The sequence below is a fragment of the Ovis canadensis genome, chromosome 4 (assembly GCF_042477335.2).
Source record: "Ovis canadensis isolate MfBH-ARS-UI-01 breed Bighorn chromosome 4, ARS-UI_OviCan_v2, whole genome shotgun sequence".
NCBI lineage: Eukaryota > Metazoa > Chordata > Mammalia > Artiodactyla > Bovidae > Ovis > Ovis canadensis.
Window position 1 is genome coordinate 28,803,394 of NC_091248.1, and position 19,806 is coordinate 28,823,199.

Below are 19,806 nucleotides of genomic sequence, written 5' to 3' on the forward strand. Positions count from 1 at the left end.
GGTAGGTCAAGGGAGGGACCCCTGCTTTAAATGCAGAGGGCACTGCTTCGAAACACAGGCAGCCTGCTAGGGTGCGAAGGGACTGCGAGAGAGCAGCCCTCTGCCAGGCAGTTCCAAGGCTGCGGTATTGAGAACTGAGGCTCCGGGTTTGGGGGTGCGAGCTGCGGCGGGAGGCGTCGGCGACCGGCCGGGCGGAGGCAACTCCCTCCTCCGAGGCAACTCCCTCCTCGGAGGCCCCGTGCACGGAGCCGCGCGGCCCCCGGCTGCAGCTCGGGGCAGGGATTGGAGTTGCCGAAGGTAGGCGAAGAACTCGGCGAGCGGCGCACACACCAGTGGAAGCCGTGCGCCTGTGACGTCAGGGGGCGACTGACCAATGGGGAGGCGCTGCCCTTTGGAGACAAACCATTCGACTCGTGGCGTCTGCATCAAGTCTGAAAGCAGACGCGCAACTTTCGCAGAATCCACCTTAAAATCTCTGCCTTAAACTGCACCAGCCCCCAAAAAATCCAAGGGGGGAAAAGAAGGGGGGGAGAGCAGAGTCCCCCCTCCCCCCTCTCCTCTCCCATCCCTCCCCCTTCCTCCTCCCTTTGAGTTAACAAGGCCCCGCTCACTATATCTCTTTATATTAAAAATATATATATTAGAGACGAGCGAGGGAGAGGGAGAACCACCTCCGCCCCCTCTCTTTTTAAATTTTTTTAAATTTTTTTTTTTTTTTTGCAAGGATCCTAAGAGCTAAGGTGGCTGCAGAGGGGAGAGCGGCGCGAGCCAAGTGGGGGAGGGTGGAGGAAACCCGGGAGAAGGCTTTCTCCAGCCCCCAAAGTTTTGATGATGACCATGACTACGATGGCTGACGGCTTGGAAGGCCAGGACTCGTCCAAATCCGCCTTCATGGAGTTCGGGCAACAGCAGCAGCAGCAACAGCAGCAGCAGCAGCAGCAGCAGCCGCCGCCGCCGCCGCCGCCGCCGCCGCCGCACTCGCAGCAGAGCTCCCCGGCCATGGCAGGCGCGCACTACCCTCTGCACTGCCTGCACTCGGCGGCGGCGGCGGCGGCGGCCGGCTCGCACCACCACCACCACCAGCACCACCACCACGGCTCGCCCTACGCGTCGGGCGGCGGCAACTCCTACAGCCACCGCTCGCTCGCCGCCTACCCCTACATGAGCCACTCGCAGCACAGCCCTTACCTCCAGTCCTACCACAACAGCAGCGCGGCCGCCCAGACGCGAGGGGACGACACAGGTGAGAGGCCGCTGGGGCAGCTCGCTTCTCCCGCCTCCCGGCTGCCCCCCACCCCGCCCGCCCCGCTCACTTCCTCAACGCCCGGGCCTCCGCCGGCCCCCTCCCCCAGGCGGCCCGGCGCGCCCCCGGCCAGGCCTGGTGCGCGCCCGCTTGCCTGGCGCCTGCCTGCCGGCCTCGCCGGGCCGGGCCCCTTCGCGCCGCCCCGGACCCTAGGCTTCCCTGCGGCTCGACCCGCCTCGTTCCCTCGTCTCCGGCGCGTCGCTCGGGCCGCGCCTCCGGCTCGGCGCAGGCTTCGCTCGACCAACTGGCCCGCACTGCGCTCTCCAGCCCGCAGGGTCTGTGCGCCCTTTTGCCTCTCTCCTCCCCTCCGGGTTTTGACCCACGTTTGGCAGGACCGGGGACATTTCTGGGCTAGAATTGGGGAGCGTGTTTTGCTCTCCCACCTAGTCTGGGCAGCCGGTGGCCTACTTTGCGTGGGGCGCCCGGTGCGCTTCGGTGACCCGGGGGGAAGCTGGCATGGCCTCCGGCTCTGGTTAAGCTGGTGACAATTGGGCTCTCTCCCGCGGACTTTGAGATGTCTCCCACCCCCACCCCTTACGGGGCCCCCTCCCTTAGGTTTTTGATAGCTGCTGGCTACTCCTTTGTTCGTGGAAGTGAAGCCCAGGGCTCAGCACTCGTGGGGGACAAAGTTGCCGCGTGAGGCTCAACCCGCTCCGGTGCTGATCTGAGCCTCTGGTAGTGTTTTGTTTGGGTTTTGGTCCCTCTCGGCAGACTCATTTGCTAACACACCGAGGTATCTTGATGCACCTGGCTTCGAGCTAGTGACATCAAGCCAACTGGCCGCAAAATCACTAGGGTGGCTCAAGCACACCTGAAGGCGCTGTAAAGCCAGACGGAGGGGGCCCTGCTCCTCGGCGCTGAGAGCAGCCGCCCCGCGGCGCCGCGCACCCCGGAGAGCGGCCGGCGCCGCCTCCGCTGCGGCGGAGCTAGGCTGTTTGCCCCTTGGCCCAGGGCGCTCCCTTCACCCAACCACCGCACATTATTAGAGCCAGAGTCAGGGTCTGAAAGTAGCTTTTGCAGCCGCCGGGATTACCCGGGCACTGGGAACCCAGAGAGGTCAGGATGGCTTGGGGACGCTTCGAGGAAACTGTTCATGGCTTTGATGAGTCTCGGCACAGGCCAGGCCAAGCTCGGGGAGACTGCAGCAGTAGCCTCACGGGTGATCACTCCTCTGTATCCTTTGCTTGCAGATCAACAAAAAACCACAGTGATTGAAAACGGGGAAATCAGGTTCAATGGCAAAGGGAAAAAGATTCGGAAGCCTCGGACCATTTACTCCAGCCTGCAGCTCCAGGCTTTAAACCATCGCTTTCAGCAGACTCAGTACCTGGCCCTTCCCGAGAGAGCTGAACTGGCAGCTTCCTTAGGACTGACACAAACACAGGTAATTCCAGAGAAGCCCTGAAATGCTGACCCTCACTTGCAGATCGGGCAGGGAGCTCATCAGGAGGAATTCTTGGCCTAGTCAACCAAAGATGGAAGGAGCTTAATGACAAATGCCTTTGCTCCAGCTATGCACTTTTCTGGGACAACACAGTTTGGAATAAATGACCTGGTATTGAATACTGGATTGGATTTGCACATCCTCCCCCACAACCCTCAGCGACCCCACCCCAGCCTAGTGTCCTTTGGTGATCAAACTCATTATTTAATCAAGTCCTATTCCGGTAGAGCAACACAAAAGAGAGCAAACAAGTAGGAGAAAGAGAGAGAAAAAGATATTAAGACCAGGAGGGCAGTATAAGACCCATGTTTCTTAAGGATCCTTTTGTGGGCCCTGGGACTTAATGAGGATTTCAACTCATTGACATTGAAAGAATTATGAAGTGCAAAGGATGGGTTAGCCAGACATGCACAGGTTCCAATAGGATTTGGTAAAGTGACCAAGGTGAAAACTGTTCATCCTAGGATGGGTGAGGTGAGTCTTTCTGAAAATTGTCCTCAGTTCAGTTGGTTAAATCATCCTGGTTGACTGGCTGGTGCAGGCTAAGGAATCTGGATCACAGAATTTGGGCATAATGGCAGAGCTGGAGATCAAAGAGGAATGTACCCAAATTATAGCAGGTGAAGCCTCAGTTAAGTACAGTTGCTGAAGTTCTCCGGTCTTACTAATTTGAGGGGCATTTTAGACTTCACAGGAAGAGGTTTTAGATAGGTATATTAGGACCCTTGTCATAGAGCCAGGCTGCAGACACCTGAGGTTTTTGTCCCTGTCGATTAACTTGGCTGCATGGGGTGGTAGGCCTCATCTGAAATGGATGCTCTTCAGCAAGGGGATGTCGGGTTTCTGAGACCCTGGCTGGGGACTGATTGTATGCTGAGACTGAGAATGACCGTCTCAGCACAGATGCTCCTTAAGCTCTTTCTTCTCAATTCAGCCTGCTTTCTCTCGCCATGTTGCCACTGGAAATATTTGGGGCTTGAGATGAAGAGATTCCTGCTATTCAGTAACTTGTACTCCTTTTGGAAAAGCAGATTCCTAAGGCTAAGTAATTTTAAAGGTAAAAGAAGCTGTACCATAGAAGGCCCTTCTTCACATAAAGTAGATCTGGAATGTTAGCTTGGATACGCTCCCATCCTAGACTCCTGGTTCGCATTTAATATTCAGGAGCCCTGTGACTTTTAGTGCCTGCCCTAACAATCATGACCACGACTTGACTAAACAACATACCAAGTAGGGAATGAATGAGGCACAGTCCCTCATCGCTGCAGGATTATGTCAGAAGAAAGGTGCTCCAGGTACAGTGGGTGGCTTATGCAGTGTATGCCTGTGTATGTATATTCAACGCGTTTGGGTTTTAATCTGTTCTTAGTCGTTTGCTCAGGGCACATCCAGACTCTTAGAGGACGTGCATCCAGTTAGCTTTAATCTGAAAAATTCACCGTGTAAAAATCCTCCAAGCTTGAACCTGGCTATCTCCTTGGCCTTTATTCTAGTTTTATTCTTACTTATGCTGTTGTTTCAAACCTAGGCTTTCATCTAACTGAGGAGTTACAATGACTTTAGGTATCCGGACAAGATACCAAGTAAACGGCGGGGCGTAGGGTGGGGTGGGGTGAAGTGGCGGGGAGAGGGGAGCGACTAGAAAGGGAGGAAGGCGGGGTCTTGAGGGCTTCGCGTTTGCGGGTTGTCTTTTTTTTTTTTTTTTTTTTCACTATAGGCACTGGTTCGATGTTTTTCGGGCCTAATGATCGCTGCTGCGTTTCTTTCTAGGTGAAGATATGGTTTCAGAACAAACGCTCTAAGTTTAAGAAACTGCTGAAGCAGGGCAGTAACCCGCACGAGAGCGACCCTCTCCCGGGCTCCGCAGCCCTGTCGCCGCGCTCGCCGGCGCTGCCTCCGGTGTGGGACGTTTCCGCCTCGGCCAAGGGCGTCAGTATGCCCCCCAACAGCTACATGCCCGGCTACTCGCATTGGTACTCCTCTCCACACCAGGACACGATGCAGAGACCACAGATGATGTGAGTTATCCAAGGGCAAAAGATACCCTAGGGAGACGTCTGAACAAGGCAAGGAGGATCCGGGACCTGCTTGCATCTGCCAAACCGAGCCGAAGGAGCAGGCTCGGGAGAACTCTCCTGTGTGGCCAGACTGGGCGCTTGTTCTTTTCTCTCTCCTCTCCCATCCCCCCGGTCTCTCTCTCACGCTCTTCCTTTTTCTTTTCTTGCCTCCCTCCTTCCCACGTTTCTTTTCTAAATTCCTTTCTCTATCTGCCTTTTCCCTTGAGCAGCCTCAGTAATTGATTTTGAATCTTAGAGAGAGAGAAGGAGAAACAGAGAGACTGGTTTCTAAGCCAGTGCTCCTGAAGCCTCTCACTGTAAGGATATTTTCCCTCACCCCCTGGGATCCAGGCTCTGAGCCTCTTTTACTCTTTGGGAGTATCCATCAAAACGACTTTTTAAAGCAGACATTTTCCCCCACCAGAAGAATCTGTGCAAACATGGCAGCGTTTTTACTTGTTTAATGAGCTTAAGACATTACATGATGAAAAAGAAGCAGTTTGGACTCCTGCATTTTTATTTACAATCCCAGACTGACAAAAAAAGAAAGAAAGAACAGAACAGAAAAGAAAAAGAAACCCTAACAGCCCTTGTCTAAAAAAAAAAGGAAAAATCGGCTGTAAGATTAGAACATTGCCACGAAAGGAATGCTGCATGTTTTATCAAAATGCAATGAACAAGAATGATGATTTAAACAAAACAAAACCACTTTCCCTCCACCCCTACCCCCAAACCCTGAACTGGAATCAGGAAAGACACAGGAAACAACCAAAATCACCATGCTATTGCTTTGATATCTTTACTAGGTGAATTGGTGGCATTCACTAAGCTAATAGGGACATTTATATCAAGAAACATTTCTGTATATATTGTTGAATTTTAGTTGTACATATACTTTGTATGTTTTTGTCTTCTTTCATATATGGAGTAAAAGCCACAAAACGCTAAGAGTGTCCTGTATATTTCTCTTTGTGTGTCTCTGTCTTACCACCCCCTTCTCCCTCCCCCAGTATATTTTCTATCACTCTTAAAAGAATTCCTATTTCCTAATATGGGAAACCCTATATATAAACATCAAGTGCCTGCAAAGATACCAGTTTGTAGCACTAACCTTTGTCTTAAGTACTTTAACATTAACCATAGATGTTTTCTCAACTTCCTTTATATATTCTATTTTATTGTAATTTCTACACATTTATCTATTTTTAAGAATCATTAGAACGATCTAACCCCAGGTTAACCTCTAGACAACCAGTAGTTTCCAGTGCTGAAACTGAGTATTCTCCTTTCCCTTTCCTCAGCCAAAATAATACAGCTGTATTTGTCTTTGTTTGGAAGCAGCTTTTTGTGTTTTTTTTTTTAAACAAACAAAAAAAAAGGAAAGAATCAGAGGGAAGAAAACAAACTAAATGCACAATTATGACTATTTCACTTTTACAACCCTTTGCAAGCTAACTAGATAGGAAAACACACAATCTTAGATGAAATACATCCTTCCTTCTGATCTTGTAGAAAGCACAGAAATAATGAAAATGAAAAGTCCTTTCGTCATGCAAGCAGGAAGCCCCATACTGTGAGAATTAATGGCTACAGACCTGGGCATCCTTCAAATTATGAACCTTGAAACCACTGAGCCATTTATCAGAAGTCAATAGAGATACTCAGAGTGCTCCATATAATGACAGCGACTTACAGTCGTGCAAAAGGACAGTCACTATAATTAGACACAAAGCAAAGACTACTTACCAATATACCCGTTCCTTTTTTTGTTGAGCAACTTCCACGCTCAGTCAGTCTTCAGAATGGTTTAAAACCGATCAGTCTTGTCATTTTCTAGCATTCGTATTGTTACATTAGGAAAAATGTTTTCTTTTCTTTTTTCCCCCTTCCTACTGTGAAACTTTGGGTTCGTAGCTCCCCAGGATCAATTCTGAACAAAGCCTCCAGCTGCAGTGCCATCCAATTTGAAGCAGACATTGGGGACAATTTAAGGTTTTTATCCACAAGAAGGTTTTTTTCCATTCTCTTAAATGCAGCCATAATTAGAGTAATTTTTCATGTAGCCCGCTGATTACAGCGTTTTTACCGTCAAAGATAATTACCTGTAATTTTCTTCCACTTTTAATACTAAAAAGCCATCTTTATTTAGATTCAGGAACAGGAAAGGCGAAACAAAAGAGGGAAATTATTCTGTTATTCATACACAAATTGCAGAGACGTAGGACCTAAAATTGAAAATTAACCAAAATTATAATGCTGAAAAGAATGGAAGAGGCTGCAGAAGTACAGCTGGTAGTGGGGCTTTGCTGAATTATTCAAATTACGTTAGAGAGAAAGCTACCATACATCGAAACCAACACTGATTTTTCTTTAAAAAAAAAAATCACCAGACACATGCCAAACCACTGAGAGTGCATGGAATTCTGAAACCCAGAAAATGCATTTTAACACATTGGAGATTTTACCATGATGCTCCAGTGTGGATCCATCTCTTAATACAAGTTTAATTAAACAGGAAGTTCTATCAAGGGATCCTCCCAGGAACTGGCATTGGAAATGGGCTTCCTCTGGGTCCTCTGAACAGCAAGGGTTAATAATTCTCGCTCTTTAGAAGGTATTGACCCCATAGTAAACTGATTCCCCAGAGAGGGATTGGTAGGAGGGGCGTGGGTGAAGTCTCAGCGCCTACTACGCCTCCCCACGTTCGAACTTCCCCAGAGTTCGAGTTCTAGAGCCTTGTTCTGACAATATTTTTCAAGTTAAAAAAAAGGAATAATGGTTGGGAAGAGTGAGAGTGAAGGGGAGAAATTTCTTCTCGGTGCCAATAAGCATCTCATTTATTTTTTGACATAATTTAGCACAAACGTTCCTCCGGAGAAAGGCCTTTCCGTTTCTGTGCTGAGGTGAGGGAAACAAAAATTTCTCAGGCTCCTACCCATAAACTCTCTAGCTGCTTCCAGCATCTACAGGGTCAGGAAAGAGCATCATCTATAGATAGAACTGCACCGCGTCTGCAAGAGTCTTCCTTGGCATGTCCCTAAATCAAACGGGTTCCCTGGCTCCACAGCTCGACTCTGCATCTCAGCCAATCGGGCCTCCAATCCCAAGGTCTCGGCACTGGGGCCTCTCAGGCCACAGCTCTACGGTCAGCATCCCACGCTTTCCCCCTTCCCCCGCCCCCAGCTTGAGGCAAAGACACTGTAAAGCAGTGGTTTTGGAGGCCAGATATTCCGGAAACTTTCTCCCCAATATAGGAAGGCGTCAAAGGGACTAGAAAGTCGGAAAGATTCAGACTACACCTGTCCGCATATCTGTGATGCTAAAGGGGCATTTGTCCCCAGCGAGCTCTATTTGCAGACTCAACGCCCCCAAACTTAAAACCATCACCATGTTTAAGACCTCCATGAGTTTGTCTAGGACTAGTTTTGAGTAACAATGTTTCAAAGTATATTTCAGCCTGGAATCTCCAGCAGACTTCCCTTCATACCTTACAGAAACCTGGTGCACGTCCCAGTGTCCAGTCACAAGCTGCACCAAGCATCAACAGCACAGAAAGCAAAAAAGACAGATCGACTTCTTAAGGATCCCATTCTCACCCAAATCATTGTCACTCACCAGAACCACAACCCTTTTACTGTTAAAGTGGAATAAAAGGTCAGAAATGAAAACCATCTCTAGAGCAAAATTGCAGTCCATAACAAATCACAACAGCAATACATACAGCTTTGTGTGAGAATAGAAATATGAGCTGTGTCTTGTAGTATGCAAGAAATAAAAACTTACCCCCAGTGAATCTCTCTTAAGCAATGATCAGGGTCTAGAAATCTATACTGAACAGAAGCAGAGGAGAATATTTTTCTGAGTCTCAGGGCAGAAGCTCTTTCTCTATATTCTTGGTTGAGTGAGCACATCCAGGTGTGAAATTGTTTGCACACCCCAGCACCTCTTATATTGCCAGCAAAATTAGCTGTTATTACTGTCACTGTTTAGTGATGGTTAGCGTGATACAAAAAAAAAAAAACTGCTGTAATCAAGACCTGGCGCATCTTTGCAAATTACAGATAATTGTAAACGTCCAGATTATGATAATAGCATCCTAATCCAGCCTGCAATATAATTATTACAGAGTGTTACATCTGAAACTGTCCAGTAGGGCTAATTCAGCCATTATTTAGACCCTATTTTTGTACTGCAAATGGGTTGCTGAGTTGAAAATGTACGATTGTAATTTCACAGGGCACTCAATGAGTAATGGTATAGGAAGAGGAAAATACAAAAGTGAAATGTGAACAGTAGCGATCAAATCAAACCCTGAAGGACAAAAGACTGTTTGATTCATATGGAAAAAGAAGAGCGGGAATTAAGAAAATAGCAAATCAGTGGTCTGAAGCACTACGTGTCCAAATCTTCAATATGTGGAGGGCTGATGTGTTTGCAAGGGCTTCTACATCTGCTGCTGCCTGGTGTCTGAAATAATTTTTTTTTCTTTTTTTAAAAACCTGTCTTTCCCCCACTTTTCTCTCCTAAAGCATTATCTTCCTTTTTTTTTTTTTTTTTAAAAAAAAGTGCCCCTCCCCCAAGCAAAGAACATTTGTCAGTTTCATCATTGTTTCCACCAAGGCAGCCTCAGAAAGTGCCTGTCACTTGTTTATGAACATTTTCTTAAATGAATTTTCAATCTCTCCTGTCATCAGAGCAAAATGCCCTGGGTGTTTGTAAGTGTTCCTGAGCTTCATCTCCATTCTCTTTCACTGAGAACAAGTCATTGAGAGTCCTAAAGGATATTAGCAGAAAATGTATTAATTGCTGCTAATTAAATAAAGCCGGATGGGAAGCCCTCTTCTCTACTCACCTTGGCTGGCTATAGGCTTTAATCCTATCATTAACTTTTATTAATTAACCCACCCCTTCTCATGTCAAGCAGTCCAGCTGCTTCTTTTGCTACCAGTCACTAATGTACTTCTTTTTGTATTCCAGAAAGTCTGGTGTTTTTGATAAAGAACTGGCCCTGCCCCCAGATATGGTTGTTAAAGAGCAAGGTCAGTCTCCTTAAACTGGAGGGACAGAGGAGAGAGGGAGTTAGAGAATTATAGCAAGAGAGTCGGGAGAGACACTGGAGCACTGTGCTGGTTCCACAGTGAGAGCAGACTCTGGGTTCCAGCTGCTGCCTTCTGGAAGGTAAACCCTGCCCCGGCTGAAATTTCTGGTTCCTGGTGGGGACGTCCTGGTCAGGAAGACCTAAATCTGGTATACTCCCAGTAGCTCATTTTTCCCACCATGAGAACTGAGAATTTCCTAGGCATCTTTTCCAGCCTCTAGGACAGTGTGTGATGATTCTCCTCCCACCACCTAGCGAACCCTGGAGCTACCCAGCCAGGCCCACCCTGCAGGGTGGCAAGCAGACTTCCTTAGCTCCTGTAAATTTAAGGGCAATAATGAAATGTCCCCTGTTTAGTGACCCCTGCTTACAGATGAAAGTTGAGTCCATATCCTGCCTCTTGCCCCGCCCTCTTCTCCCACCTTGCAAATAGCAAACGGCAGAAATAGTCCTTGAATGACAAAGAGCTTCCAGGGTTTTCTCGCCTTTGCAAGGAAAAAAAAAAACAAAAAACTTTAAAATAAACCATAGCTTGGACTGTTTACCGCCTTTCACCTTCACCTACTTCTTAAAATATATATTTATATATATGTATATATACATATACATATACACACTAGACTGTGCGTGGTGGAGGTTTGACAGAGAATCCTTGCTGAAACTTAGAGGGTGTGTGTGCGTGTGTGTGTGTGTGTGTGTGTAGAATGATGTTATGAAGCCACTTTTTTCCCCTTCCTGTGGCGAAAGGTCGTAATGTGTGGTATTTCACTATTTTATATAAATCTTGGTTTAGGATGTGGAACAGACTCAATAATACGTGCGCTTTTGGCAGAGACTCCTTCGGGTCCCCGTAAAGCAGAAGTAAATACGAAGTCCCAGCGAACAAAAGAGCAAAGACACTTAATTGCTGCAAATCAGGACTCTCTTCTCTTTTAAAGAGAGACTCATGTAAATTCCCTGGGTTCCTATCTTTATGGTTAGAGCTCGACCTATAAAACAGGTTATTACATTACAGCCGACAACACTGGATGATTGAAAGGGAAGTCTCCCCCCGCCCCTCCGCAGTCGACACTACGTGTACTTTCTGCCCTGTACCACCGGGGAACCTAAAGCTTGTCAGATGCAAAAGAAAACGGATGGGGCGGGGGGTGGGAGACCGGACTGCGTAGGAAAATATTTAGCCAATCCCACATGTGCCACCGCTATTGGGGCTGTTTTCGAGGCCCAGAGTTCGCTGTGACTCTGAAAAAAACACGTGCAGTGTGCAACACTCGCAAGCAACCTGGGCGGGCGCGGAGGGCGGGAGCAAGCCGCGGCGCCCCCTCCCCAACCTCCCCGGAGGCTGAAGCCTCCGCCCAGCTGCTGTGGGAGGGGGTGCTTCTGGGCGGAGGAGAGGGGTGACCGCAGGCGGATCCGCCGGCGTGGCGCGCTTCCCAGAGGTGCCGGAGGGCGTCTGCCCTCAGGGCGTGCCTCAGGGGAGGGCTGGAGCGCTCCGGGTTGGAGAGATCCCAGTGGCCAGGGGGAGGCGCGCCATCCCGGGGGTTGCGGGATGGGGCGGGGAGGGGGTGGTGGCTGGGTAGCCCTAAAGGTCCCTCTCTTCGAATAAAAGAAGCTCTGGGGAGGGGGCAGGAGAGGGGTAAGGGGTAGTGTTCCAGGAGACGTCCCTCGCGCTTCGGGCTGGAGAGCTCCGGAGACCGAATGGTGTCAAGGCCAGAGGAAACTGCAGGGCGCGCTGCGAGGAGGCGAGCGCCGCCTGGCCTTGGCGCGCTGTGGGCGACTCCCAGGACGGCGCGGCCAGGACGCCGCGAGCCGTGGGGCGTCCGGTGGGATCAAAGAAGCCAAAAGAGGCCAGCCGGCGCGTCTGGGATTGTGGGATAAGGGGCGGGAGAGAGAGGATTGGCATGGGCGGGGAGAGCCTGGCCTGGTCTGGCCTGGCCTGTGTGTCGTCGGAAGGGGGTGTGTGCGTGTGTTCGTGTGCAGGTCAACACGCTCCTGCCCGAGGCCGAGACCTGGGTGGATCCGAGTGTGGGTGGACGGGCTCTCGGGTGGGTGCCCCACCGGGAGCGAAAGCGAGAGAGCGAGATCAAGGGCAACGAGGTCTGCGGGTTCCTGTGTGTGTGTGTGTGTCAGGCCCTGCGGCTCAGCACTGGAGCCGCCTGGCACCCACAGGAATGCGGCTTCTCTCAGCTCCCCCGGCCGCCCCCTGTTCCACAAGGAGGTGGCCGCCAGGAAAAAGGGGGGGAAAGGGGCAGAAATCCGCCTAGCCCAACACGAGCCTCACACAAAGGCCAATTTATCTCACCTTTTACAGGAGGGCCCGGGAGGAGGACAGGGCACCAAAGAGTCATACAGGCGTGCCAGCAGGCGTGCCCCTCGGCCTCCTGGGCTTTGTGAGGAGGTCTGCAGATGGAGACAGGGGCTTGGGAGTACAGGGGCGCGGTGAAGAAGCCCACGGGAAAGAAAATGAAATCTGGGGGTGAGCTTGACATCTCGGGAGCAGCACACTGATAGCTAGGCAAGTGGAGGTCGGAAGGGGCAGGCAGAGGTCAGGAGCGAGGGGTCGGGCATTTGGGAACCATGCCAGCGGGGAGTGGTACGCGTTTACATTAGCTATAGGAGTAAACAATGGAGGGAAGAAGGGAGGGTGGGAGGAAGGCGAACATCACACGGATATTTTTAGTCTTTGCTGAGGATCTGTTATTTTTATATCCTTGGGCGCGGGACTGCAGGGAGTTAAATTCCCCAGGGAGAATCCCCGCGGTGCCAGGGAAAACCCGCTGCAGACTGGTTTGCCAGAATATTTTTGTCCACGACTCCTAGACCAAGTTTAAAAAAAAAAAAAAAAGCCGCGCGAGAGAAGAGACCATTGCGAGTGGAAGAAGTGAGGTTAGCACAAGGGAAGGAATCCTGAAACCAAGTCTGTCCGCGCAGCGCTCCGCCCGCCCGCATCGCAACGAGGCTCCGATGTCCTTAACGACAAGCAGTGTCAGGGCTGGGGGTGGCGGGGTGGTCAGGAAAGAAGAGCTTTCCTCTTCTTTCCGGGAAGAGTCCGAACTCGCACTTGACTCTGCTTGACCACGACGGACGAGGTGGGGTGGTAGTGAAGGAATCCCCTTTTCAAAGCCAGGGAAGGAGAAGGGGAGATGATGGGGACGCCTGGAAAAATATCTGCCCTCTCCACGTGTAGAAAAGTAGAGTGTGCTCCAGGCACATTCTTGCCCCCCGCCTCAGGCCACCAGCGGGTCCGCCCCCTCCAACCTTCCCGAGCACGCACCCTGGGGCTTCGAGGGGCGCCGGCGCTGGGGGAAGTTGGCACTCGGCAACCGAGGGCGCGGGATTTCTCCCAGCCGGATCCGCCAGATATAAAACGCTGGCTTTCGGTGTAATGGAAACTCCGGAAAGACTTACAAGCCAAGAATGAAAAGCAGGAAACGGAGCCCTCTACCTTTCCCCCTCATCCTCCTATTCTCTGCCAGGGCAGAAAACAAAGTGGGCTCCGCACGGCTTTCCCCCAGGCGCGTCACCACCCGGACCTTCTTTCGAGAAAGACTAGCTGGGGGGTATCAAAGGCGGAGGCAACTTCGAAAAGGGAACCGCTTTGGGGGTGGGCGAGGAGGGGGTGGTCCACAGCCCTGGCCACGGTCCACGAGCCGCCTTGGAGCCAGGCAGGGTGTCCTTACAAGACACGCAAACCTTCGAACCCTCCTCTAGGCCTTTCCAAACTGGCAGGTAAAGGCAAGAGAAAGAGAAGGAAGGAGACGAGCAGAGGAAAGAGAGAAAGAGGCGAAAGAACACACAGGCAAATTCCCCTCAGGGCACACAGCGTGCCTTTTCAGGCCTAGTCTCCCAGCCCTGGAAAAACCTCAGAAATCCTCAGATGACAGGATGTAATTTTTTACGTTCTAATCTCTCCACTCCCCACCCCCAAGAAGACTCTTTTGTCAAATTTATTACTGCTGACTTCCTAGCTGTAAAATATAACTCATGCATCTTGTAATTTCCAACAAATGATTTCCCTTGGTGTCCCAAGGAAACAGAATCAGGCGGACTAAGGGACAGTCATTAGGACATCTAGAGTTCTGGCCTGAGAGCGAAACTCTAGACCCGAGCCGTAGCTCTCTGTGGTCATACTGCTGACATCCATGTGCAGAGGTGCGGGGAGAAGGACGGGACAGAGGCCAGGGTTGCTGCAAGTCCATCCTCTCCGCCCGGGAGAAGGCTTCACAAAAGAGAAATCCCTGCAAACAGATTCAACTTCCCACGATTGGACCCTGCTTTGCCACTGTTTTATGTAAAAGCAAAGCAAGGGAGCTCCTTCCTGAAAAAACCGGAGTGGTAAAGAGGTTGAAGGAAATAAACTTATGTTTGGAGTATTATCTCACACGACGTGAAATCAACGTGGGGCTACAACGCTTTCCTTCCTTTCCTCCACCTCACAATTCCCTTTCCTGGCCGAAAGAACCCCCCCAACCCCCACCCCCATCACCACCTCCCCCCCACCCCACTCCCCACATGCCCTGCTTGGCCTACTGATTTAGGTACATCATTGTTTTCAAGTCCTGTGATCCTTTCCTCTCGTGAAAGAACTCAAGATAAATTTCTATATCATACATTAGGGAGTCCAAGGCACTACCATTTGCCACACTGCAAAGATTTCAGATTAAAAAAAAAAAATGTAATAGGAGGGGAATTTTCTTTTTCTTTTTTTCATTTTCTCATCTCTGGAAGCTCCCTTTGAAGGGAGTGTAATTTGTCTAATTGCTCTGGCAATACACTGAGGCTGATGGAGGTGGGGGGGTGGGTAGCCTCCACCATAATTGCTTTGAGCTTAGAATTCAGAGTGGTTATTGAGGGATTTCTGCTTCTTTCTTACTCACACACAGAGAGGGAGGGCTGTATTTAGATTTCAGCATTACTTTCTACCTGAAACAATTTGAGGTTAAACTTAAAATTATCTAAATGTTTTTGTGGTTAGGCAAAAAATCACCTAAATATATATTATATGGCAGTACTCTAAACAGGCCACATATGTAAATAGACATATAAAGTACAGCATCCAACACACACACATCTACGGTTCTGTATGTATGCACCCCCATTTTCTGTTTTCCTTTTTGCTTTGTTGTATCTCTACAGTTTGTCTTCCTTTAATAGCCTGCACAAAATGTCACTAGCCCATTGTAAGGGGGGCAAATGGAGTATCTTTTAGAAACATTTTGTTTTCATGGTCGAAATAATTTTATTTATCCAGAATATACAGCTTAATTCTTCTATCTACACTTATTTACATGGTTAAAATAACATTGAAAAAAGTCTTTTGAAAAGTTGAGGTCATAGATTTCAAGGCACCATTGATAGTGTCCACAGTTGCGCAAAAATGTTCGTCTGTAAAAAAAGGGGGGACGGGGTCCTTTGAAATGCAATAACTTACATGCAAAAAAAAAAAAAAGCTTTACACATGAATTTTTTTTGTTTCCGTTTTTCCAAACTTTCCCATATGAATTCCTTTTTTTAAAAAAAAGGTTGATTTTCTAAAACAGCAAAAACACAGTAGTCCCAAAAAAAGAGAGCAAGAGAAAGCGGCCGGTCTAATAGAGTGTCCCGGAGGCCAGCGCCAGCGGGTGCTGTAAGGAGCCGGGCGGCGGCAGGTGGGAATTGATTGAGCTGGCTGCGCTCGGGTACCAGGAAGCTGAGTTCTCCAGGTAGCTGGACGCAGGGGACTGGTTGGAGGTCGGAGGGTGGGCATGAGGGTGGTGGCTGAGCGAGCGGGACGAGCCCTGGGGCTCCCACACCGCTGGAGACTGCGGCGAGTTACACGCCATAGGGTCGCTGGAGCTGGGGCTATGCTCCGGGGGCATCTCCCCGTTTTTCATGATCTTCTTGATCTTGGATCTTTTGTTCTGAAACCAGATTTTCACCTGGGTGGGGGGGGGAACAAAGGCACACGTTACCGGGACGCTCAGGTGCTTGCCCGCGCGCCTCCCCCAGGGCGGGGACCAGAGGCTTAATTCGGCCCCCAGGAGGCCGGACACTGGCGTCCCCCCGCAGCTGGCGGCCTATGGTGAAGGGGCTGGACCCAAGGTCACAGTCTGGATCATGGGCCCCAGAGGGGCGGCCGCTGGCGCAGGACCCCAGGCTTCAGTCTTTGGTTGGGGCCGGGGGAGGGGGCGCGAGCGTCCACGCCGGCGAGAGCGCACGTGTAACCCAGCGCGGGAAGCACGCAACGCGGCGCCACGAACGTCTCCAAAACAACCGCTCGGGCGCCGTGCGCCAGGGGCGCGTCCGCGCGAGGTGGGAGGAGGACCAAGGAGTGGCCTCCCCGCTGCCCGACCGCCTCCTTTTCCTCCCACTCCTGCTCGGCTTCGAGGACATTCTTTATTCTTCCGTCGGCCCCCGTGGGGTTGCGGTGGGAGTGAAGGGGACCGTCCAGGGCAGACTTTCCCGAGCCACAGCGCCCCCCACCTCGGGCCCGCCGCAGGCGCAGGGCGTCACCCTCTGCTTCCGGCCGCCAGCGCGCGGCCTGAGACCCCCGCGCGGGGCCGGGCCCTGCTTACCCCCGCTGCTCTGCACTGTGCGGAGCACTAGACAGTTTCTTAAAGCTGCGAGGGTGTCCTCGAGACAACCCTCGCCTTGTTCCCAATCTAGGGAACTGGCCCCTCAGCCCCCGTAGACTCGAAGAGCGGGGGGCTGCTTCTGGGGATGAACGACGTCTCGCTGCCGTCTCCACCACTCACGGCGACGCCACCCGGCCTAGAGGGGAGGGCGCGGGGTCAGTGTCTGTCTGCGAGTTTCTCGCGGGCCCTGATGAGTCGGCTCCAGCCCGCCGGGACCGAACCGCGCTGTCCGGCCAGGCTTGCAGCCCACCGGGGCTCTGGCCCAGGCCGCGGCCGGATTTACCTGTGTTTGCGTCAGTCCCAGCGAGGCGGCCAGCTCGGCGCGTTCGGGCAGGGCGAGGTACTGAGTCTTCTGAAACCTTCTCTGTAACGCGGCCAGCTGAAAGCTGGAATAAATAGTCCTGGGTTTACGAACTTTCTTTGGTTTGCCGTTCACCATCCTCACCTCGGGCTCGGCCACTTCTTTCTCTAAATAAGCAAAACAGACCCGGTTAGAACTCCTTGGCAGACAATGGCCCTTTTGCAGAACTTGCGAATACAGTCCTTGAAATTCTTACCACGCAGCCTTCACTCTTTTCCCCATATCACCACCTTTACTTCACGGGACAGCACCCTCCCCGCCTCCCCCCGACCCCTCATCATGTAAAAGGCCAGGTAGCCTGATTAATTTCCTTCTCTGTTTATTCAGGTTCTCCTGGGTTTTTGCAGAGCGTCTGGCACAGCAAAACTCCCTTCTTGGCGTCCGGGATTTAGCCCTTGCAGCGGTTCTTGCTTCCCCCGGATTCGTTTTCAATCCCACTCTGTGTTCACCGACGGCTCTAGGGTGAGTTTTGGGCCCGTCTCTCCCGGGGATTCAAGCGAGGAAGCCCGGACTGTGGTCCCCCTTATGTCAGCGTCTGTTCGGGCGCCCACAGAGGCCAGACGCTTGGGCAGGGAAGACGCTAACCGAGGTCTCCAAAGTTCAAAGACCCACAAGCAAACTGCTCCTTCAATTCAGAGGCAAGCGGTCCGAGCCGCCGCAGACAGAGGGTCGATTATGCAGCCCCCATAATCTCCCTGCAGATCTGCGAGGGCACAGATGTGTCTGGTTTCTTTTACAAATAGACTTAATAAGTTCTTGGCCAAAAGGAAAAAAAAAATCTTTCATGTATGCACGAAGCACAGAGCCACTGAAAGAACGAAGACACCCCACTTCTCCTCCCCCCGCCCCCATCCACCCACCCACCACACTGGCAATCTTTTAAAGTTTATCAAGAGTTACAATTTGAAAAAGAATCTGCGGTGGGGTGTTTTCGTAGGAAAGGGGCGGCAGATCAGGACGAATTTAGCAGACTTGGTAGTATAGACTTGGCGGGGCGCGGGGAGGGGGGTGGCGGGAGCGGAGACTCTCCGAACGCGTGTTTTCCAAACGTGCCCTGGGGCCACAAGTCCCCTTTCACAAAAGTACTTTCTTATCAAAAGTGCCCATCTCTGAATGGGGCGGAGACCCTCTCCTTGGGGTGTGCGTGTGCATGTGTGTGTGTGTGTGTGTGTGTGTGCGCGCGCCGAGCTCCTGGGAGAAGGGTGGAGGATGAGGACTGTGGTCTCCATTCTGCCAGAGCAGGGGATGCTAATATTAGCAGGATTATTAATGTGCTGGTGGGAAGAGATCAAACCTGACCAGCAAAACCTCTCCAAGGAGACCTCATACCGCTCTTACCGCCCAAATTCACTAACCCTCAAACTCTCCAACTAAGTTTCAAGGCAGACGAAAAAGGAGACGCCTTGAAAAAGGAGATGGGAAGGAGAAACAAATTTTAGGCACCCAATGGAGAAAAAAAAAATATTGCTCCAATAACGTGACCCTTCAGCAAACCTCCTCCACCTTTAAATGGCTTTTTGTTTTTGGAAATGCCTTGGATAAACCGCAGGGCTATCGGCGCGCTCTTCCTCTGGCGGGCTAGGGCTCGCGGGCCCCCACCCTGCCCCGTGTGCTCAGGGCACTCATACCACGCTGGCTCGCAGCTGCTCCCAGACTGTTCCCCACGGAGTCTTTGAGGCAGCCATGCATCCCGACTCCCACCGATCGAGCTCGCCTACCCCCCTCCCGCCCCCGCCCCCGCTCCCAAATCCAACAAATAGCCTCCCTACCCCCTTTTCCAGCTTAGCCGGCTTCCTGACCGGGCAAGCTGAGAATCCAGCGACTGAGCGGTCGCCTGAAGGGACCGAAGAGAAGAGACGCTGGCTCGAACAACCCCCTCAGGCTGCCTCTGCTAAGAATCTCTAAAATGCTGGCCCGGGAATCTCTCCCGTTCGTAAACTCGGCCCCCACTCCCTTCCGCCGGGGGCTCCCCCATGCCCTACCGCGTCTCCCTCCCCCCGAAGCCTGACTCCCACCCCCACTCCCGGTACCTGGCTGGCTGGTGGCGCTCGGAACGCGGTTGTAGGCGCCGCCGTACTGGTGGTAGGGGCTGGCGTAGCTGTAGTCGGCGTAAGCTTTGGCGGGGTAGCTGCCGGCGGAGCCGTTCACGCCGTGGTACTGGTACTGGTACGGGTTGAGCGCCTTGCCGTAGGAAGCCGAGGTAGGAGAGCAGTAGCCGTGCGGGGCTCCCCCCGGGGCGCTGTAGTAGTCGGAATCGGTAGCCGACGACTCGGGCAGAGTTGGCGATTCCTGAGACGGGTGGTGCATAGCTGCGGCCGTCTGGAACGGGGCTTGGAAGTCGCCGGATCGGATGCTGGGGACCCTTCTGTCAAACACTCCTGTCATCGCTCGCTGGCGGCGGCGGCCCGAGTTGGCTGTGGGGCTGCTCTGGTCTAAGCTGACATGGCTGTAGGAGCGAGGGAGGAGGAGGAAGAGGAGGAGGAGGAGAGGCGGCGGCGGCGGCGGCGGCGGCGAGGAGGAGGCTGGGAGTCGCGGAGGCTCTGTCTCGGGCAGGCTGACTGCTGGCTGAAGCGCAGCACAGCCTTGGTTAAATCCTTAATTGCGCGCTTACGCACAGCGGGGTGGATCGGGTTCCATTGGCCAGGGCCTCCTGAGCAGGAGCAACACCCTAACTCGTCCAACTAGTTTTAGCACAACAAAGCATTGCTTAAAAAAAAAAAAAAAGAGGGAGAAAAAAAATGAAGGGGTGGGGGGAAGACAGAGAGAGAGAGACAGAGTTGTTGCTTGTTGGGGGAAGGAGGGGTGTCTTAGGCAATCTGTTTCCAGTGAATTCTAGAGACGACGCAGAAGCCCCAGCACCCAGCTCTGTACTGTCTGGAGACAATGTGTTCCAATGAGCAGCCTCAGAAAGTGCACATGTTTTGGGATG

The 19,806-nt window shown here is 51.8% G+C and overlaps 2 protein-coding genes across 2 annotated transcripts; one reads left to right on the top strand and one right to left on the bottom strand.

Annotated features, from left to right (window-relative positions):
* Positions 1-828: 828 nt before the first annotated feature.
* On the top strand, positions 829-4,769 carry DLX6 (distal-less homeobox 6). Its single transcript, XM_069588797.1, has 3 exons — positions 829-1,243; positions 2,494-2,687; positions 4,518-4,769. The coding sequence occupies exons 1-3, from the start codon at positions 829-831 to the stop codon at positions 4,767-4,769; spliced, it is 861 nt and encodes a 286-aa protein (XP_069444898.1).
* Positions 4,770-15,116: 10,347 nt separating this feature from the next.
* Positions 15,117-19,325, bottom strand: DLX5 (distal-less homeobox 5). The gene is made up of 3 exons (XM_069588799.1): positions 18,908-19,325; positions 16,800-16,984; positions 15,117-15,820 (listed from the first exon to the last, which is right to left on the bottom strand). Exons 1-3 carry the CDS (start codon positions 19,260-19,262, stop codon positions 15,491-15,493), a joined length of 870 nt encoding a protein of 289 aa, XP_069444900.1. The 5' UTR covers positions 19,263-19,325; the 3' UTR covers positions 15,117-15,490.
* Between the last annotated feature and the right edge of the window lie 481 nt (positions 19,326-19,806).

Coding starts and splice junctions, on each gene's coding strand:
- DLX6 (XM_069588797.1), top strand. CDS start 829: ATGATGACCATGACTACGATGGCTGACGGCTTGGAAGGCCAGGACTCG. Junction 1,244..2,493: donor GACGCGAGGGGACGACACAG/GTGAGAGGCCGC, acceptor CTTTGCTTGCAG/ATCAACAAAAAACCACAGTG. Junction 2,688..4,517: donor TAGGACTGACACAAACACAG/GTAATTCCAGAG, acceptor GTTTCTTTCTAG/GTGAAGATATGGTTTCAGAA.
- DLX5 (XM_069588799.1), bottom strand. CDS start 19,262: ATGACAGGAGTGTTTGACAGAAGGGTCCCCAGCATCCGATCCGGCGAC. Junction 16,985..18,907: donor GAGCGCCACCAGCCAGCCAG/GTACCGGGAGTG, acceptor TTGCTTATTTAG/AGAAAGAAGTGGCCGAGCCC. Junction 15,821..16,799: donor TGGGACTGACGCAAACACAG/GTAAATCCGGCC, acceptor CCCCCCACCCAG/GTGAAAATCTGGTTTCAGAA.